General features: G+C 46.3%; 1 protein-coding gene across 1 annotated transcript; it reads right to left on the minus strand.

The window, feature by feature from the left end:
- Positions 1 to 834: 834 nt before the first annotated feature.
- Positions 835 to 2,030, minus strand: LOC131268470 (uncharacterized). The gene is made up of 2 exons (XM_058270818.1): positions 1,797 to 2,030; positions 835 to 1,686 (listed from the first exon to the last, which is right to left on the minus strand). Exons 1-2 carry the CDS (start codon positions 2,028 to 2,030, stop codon positions 835 to 837), a joined length of 1,086 nt encoding a protein of 361 aa, XP_058126801.1.
- Positions 2,031 to 4,669: the final 2,639 nt, after the last annotated feature.

The following is a 4,669-nucleotide window of genomic DNA, read 5'->3' on the forward strand; positions in this document are numbered from 1 at the left end:
TACTGCGGGAGACTCGCTGGTCATTGATAAGGGTATGCAATTTTCAACTGTAGATCGTGATAATGACAACAATAGCTATGGGAGCTGTGCTATCATGCGAAAAGGAGCGTGGTGGTTTAATTACTGTAGTCATGTTAACTTGAACGGCTTATACTTGAACAAAACTGATTCAACGTCAATGTATTGGTATGATTACCTAAACAATTACCAGGGACTGGCATACTCCAGGATGTCGATTCGGATAATTTAGAAATGGTTTCCTTTACACTTGTTTTGTACTCGACGAACAGAACGACGAACATTTTTATAAAACTATTTACAAAAATAAATAACATGCTGTTTTTTGTGCACTAATTGTAGTAAATATGTAAAACTTTTCATAGAAAGGGTACTGAAGGTCTCATGGAGAAGACCAGAAAAGAGAACAAATGCTACCAATTTGAAACATATAAGAAATTCCCAAAGGGTCAATCGTAACCGGGTTTATTTAGATATTTAGTTGAAATTCCTAAGCAAACTTATCTTTAGATTAAAATCATCAAACACTTGTGAACATCTGTTTGTTCAGCAACATGGGATCGATCGACGATCGATGTAATCAATTCGATAGGGAAATTCAATCGTTCAAATCACTGCACAGTCTGCGTAAGATAGAGATCCCTTGGATAGATAGAGATCCCTTGGAAACTATCTGAAACTGTTACGGTATCACTGGAGTGACATTCTTGTAATAATACAGCTGGAAATTAAACTGTGTTACACTAGTGTATTTATTTTATACAAAGTCTTCGAGAGTATGCCTTAACACTAACTTAGAGAAACTTCTGGTGCTTCTTAGTGGTGCTTCTTCTTAATGTACAGCTTCAGTGGCACTGGCTTTTCCACGATGAACGGTTTCTCGATGTACACGGGGTACGGTTTCTCGATGTGCACCGGGTAAGGCACCTTGATGATCTTGGTGTGGTGATGCTCCTCGTGGTGCTCCTTGCCTTCGGCCGGTGCCCACTCCTGGTGCTGGTGTTCCTTCGTCTCGCTCGAGATGGACTTCACCGTGTGCTCCTTGTGCAGATCGGAGCTACCACCGGCGCCGGCAATCGGAGCCCAATCCCCATGACCACCGTGGCCTCCGTCAGATTCCTTGCCATCGTCATGCTGCCACTCCTGGGAGGATCCGCCAGCCTGGTGAAGAAGCTGCTGATGATGCCAGTCGAAGGATGCCGGTTGCTCCACCTTCGGCTGCTCGAAGGATCCTCCGAAGTGGTGCTGCGCAGGGACGTGATCGGCTAGGAAGTGATGCTGCTCCTGTCCATGAAGCCCGGTACCCTGGTCCGCTTGCCACTCGTGCACCGGGTGGGCCTTGGGTTCGTGTTCCGGCACCGATTGTACCTGGGCCCACTGGTGGTGGTGCTGCTGTTGCACCACAGGCTGGTACTCCTGATGCCAACCACCACCGAAGTGCTGCTGCTGATGCGGCTGATGCTGTTGCTGTTCGGCAGCAAACAACGCTCCATGTCCATCGTCCGATCGTGCCAAGCTGTCTCCAAATCCGCTGTAGTAGGTTCCCAGCTGCCAGAGGCTTCTCTTGTCCACCGTCTTCTTGCTGTCGGAGGCGTTGGTGGCTTGCTGCCCTGACCCTAACGTGGTCCCAGCCATACTGGCGATGCTCACTGCGACAATAATGAATACCTTCGTTTTCGGAGGGAAAAGAAACATTATCCACTGTTTCCAGCACGATGCTACAAGAACTTCATCGAGTTCTAGTTCTTCACCTCTTCTAAAGGCACGCTCTGACTCACCTTCATGGTTTGTGGTTTCGTTGCCTGTGGTTGCCGTGGAGCTGTCGAAAGATCACTGATGCTTCCTTCCGAAGAAATGGATCGTTTTATAGCCGCCACCGCTGGACGATGGAGGCTGCCGAACGGAAAGCCCAAACCCCATCGGTAACCTACCCCTACCCAGATCCGTGGCGCCAGATCCGAATGCGAATTCGTCGCACAGGTGTCGAATTTCTTCCATCCAACACGTGCCATTTCTCCAACGAGATCGTGCGAAGGGAGGAAAACCAGCAGGGGGAGAAAAAACCCAACCCAAACACCAGGTAACACCATGCAGCTCCAACTCCACGATGCAGTTCCCGCCAGGGGTAATAGGCAACAATTCGAATTTCCCCAACCACCGATTGCGATTATCCAACGGTTGCTGCAGGTGCTTAGGTGCTGGGACGCCGATGGAAAGCGTTTGCACGCCGATTAAACTTCTTCGAGTGCGGAGGTATTTTTTCTCTGCCCCTCGCCGGGACTTCGGAGCTCAGGAAAACCCGATGCCAGGGGAAGCGATGGCCGGAGGATCGAGCAAAGCACGAGGCAGCCGAGCCGAGCTAACCGGCCGGCCGCACTTCCCTCCGGAGCCTCCCGAGGAAAGTACTTCATTGTTGTGTGCGCACCAAATCTTTAATCTAATTTGGTCTGCTCAAATTGCGGATGACGTTGGTCCGAAAGGGAATGGCGCGTGTTACGTCATCGTGTCTCCACAACCCTCCCTGCGCACCGGGATTACTTAATGGGTGACACTGGTTTTTTTTTTAGTTTCTTATTGTGCTCCTTCTCCTACTCCGCAAGATGCGATGGCGATCGCCATGCTCCACTGGAACGCCACAATGCACTTACACCTCCCGGAGGGGTGGATGTGGGGGTACTAACATCGGCTTCCACTGTTCCACTTCCGAAAAGTGAGAGCACGCCGGGTGACGGGCCCGCAGATTCTGCTACAATTTCGTACACCGCCTCACTCCAGAAGCGCCCATTAACTCGCTGGCGCTCCGAAAGAGAAAGGATCGCATTTGGGGGATGCCATCAATCAAGAGATTTGCGGGACGGTGAGCTAGACGCTTTGCTCCACTACAGTAGTGCTGTCGTGTGGTCTGGTCCGCACGCCCGCATCATAAGACCCGGGTTGGCCTTAATGTGTCTCTGCGCTTCCGACACCGAGCGATGGTCCTGTATGATGGAGTAATCGTCGGCTTTTGCGCTGTCGAAGTTGTCAGTTGGATGTAACGTTCGCGAAAGGTAGGTACATCGGTAAACGAATGACATCTGAGGTAAACAGTGAGCTTATGTGTGTGTGTGTTTTTTTTTTGCCGGTAAGCCGTTTAGGAACGACACGTGGTAGTGAAATTATTATGTGCTAATGTGCTTTTTAAAGGACAAACCTCTATCTTGCGTAATTTATTCGCGTTTTTCTTTTATTTTTTTCCTTCTTCAGTAAATAAGTGATGGAGTAATTTTTGTCTAATTTTTCTTCCTTGCTTTAACTCTTACTCTTTTACTCTTCCTACTTCCATTGGCTCTGTTTGAAATCTACAAAAATAAGGGGTTTTCACATTTGTTCACCTGTTCGTTCGAATAATCTTAAAACCATACCACTTCGGGATCACTGCTTTAAGCCGGTACCCCGTAGCAACCGTCGCAAGCGTAACACACGTTTTCTTTCATCTTGCTCTCAGCTCCACGTGTCCCGGGGCAACGGTTAGGGAGAAAAGTAACATATTGCGCAACCCTCGTCCGCTTCAAATTTGACAGAAGTAGAACAACTCACAGCGGTGTCTGAGCAATGTAACTGGCGTTTTGGGTGTTTCATTATTTTTTTTGCGAAAGGATCGCACTAGAGGACAGGCAAAGCGGAAGGGGAGGGATTTTTTCTCATCCAAAACTCTCCGATCTGGCCGCGTCTTTTGGATTTATCTCGTGTTCGTCATTTTCTTCGTCAATTGTACGGTTCATTACTGCGTAGCTTTCGATTTTGATTTTGCATCGAAACATTTTACTTTCGTCCAAACTGGGGTTTTCCCCTTCAAAGTGAAGGTAAACATAGGGCAACCGATTTGACTTTCTTCGTTTTTTTTCGGTTTGAACCGATTGATTTACTTAATTGATTGTTGGATTTACTCGCATGGCGTTCGGAATTGTTTCATTACCCTTTCCGGCATGAGTGTCATTGAACATCGCATTGTTTAACTCTTAAAAACATTTTCATTACACCGAATTATTTTTAAAATGATTATTATTACACCTTCTTAAAGCAACCATTATTTGAAACCATAATAAAGATGATTTGAAAGCATAATAAAATTAACGGGAACATATTTTAAAATTTGTACATACAACTTTTCGTGTTCAAATTCGTTAACTTGTTTGTTGTTTATCTACCATATGATATGATACACCAAGTGTATGAAGCTCATTTTTAAAACTAGTTTTTAAACTTATACCTAGTTTTTGCAACAAACAACAATCCCTTACTTCCTTTTGTAGGCTTGATCCTATTCTCATTCGCTTCTCGTTCTAGCTAATGCTCTCCGCCGATTCGCGGCAAATCTCGATGGTGGCTGTTTAATTAAGAGTCGTATCACTCAATTTTCCAATCTCGGCTCAAACTCCCGATGGAGCGACCGTGGCGTTATTGGATTGGAATGGAATTGAATAAATGATGAACTCCTAACATGGGGCACGGGTTGCCATGGCCATGAGCCGTATTTTCCGTAGGTTTGTTGGAGTCGCGAGAGATGTCACATACGTGATACTAGTTTGGGAAGAGACAAAATATCCATGGTGTGAAAATGTGATGTGAAACGATATCAATCAATGTAACATGTTTGATTATTGTTAGAATA

The sequence above is a fragment of the Anopheles coustani genome, chromosome 3 (genome assembly GCF_943734705.1).
Source record: "Anopheles coustani chromosome 3, idAnoCousDA_361_x.2, whole genome shotgun sequence".
Classification (NCBI taxonomy): domain Eukaryota; kingdom Metazoa; phylum Arthropoda; class Insecta; order Diptera; family Culicidae; genus Anopheles; species Anopheles coustani.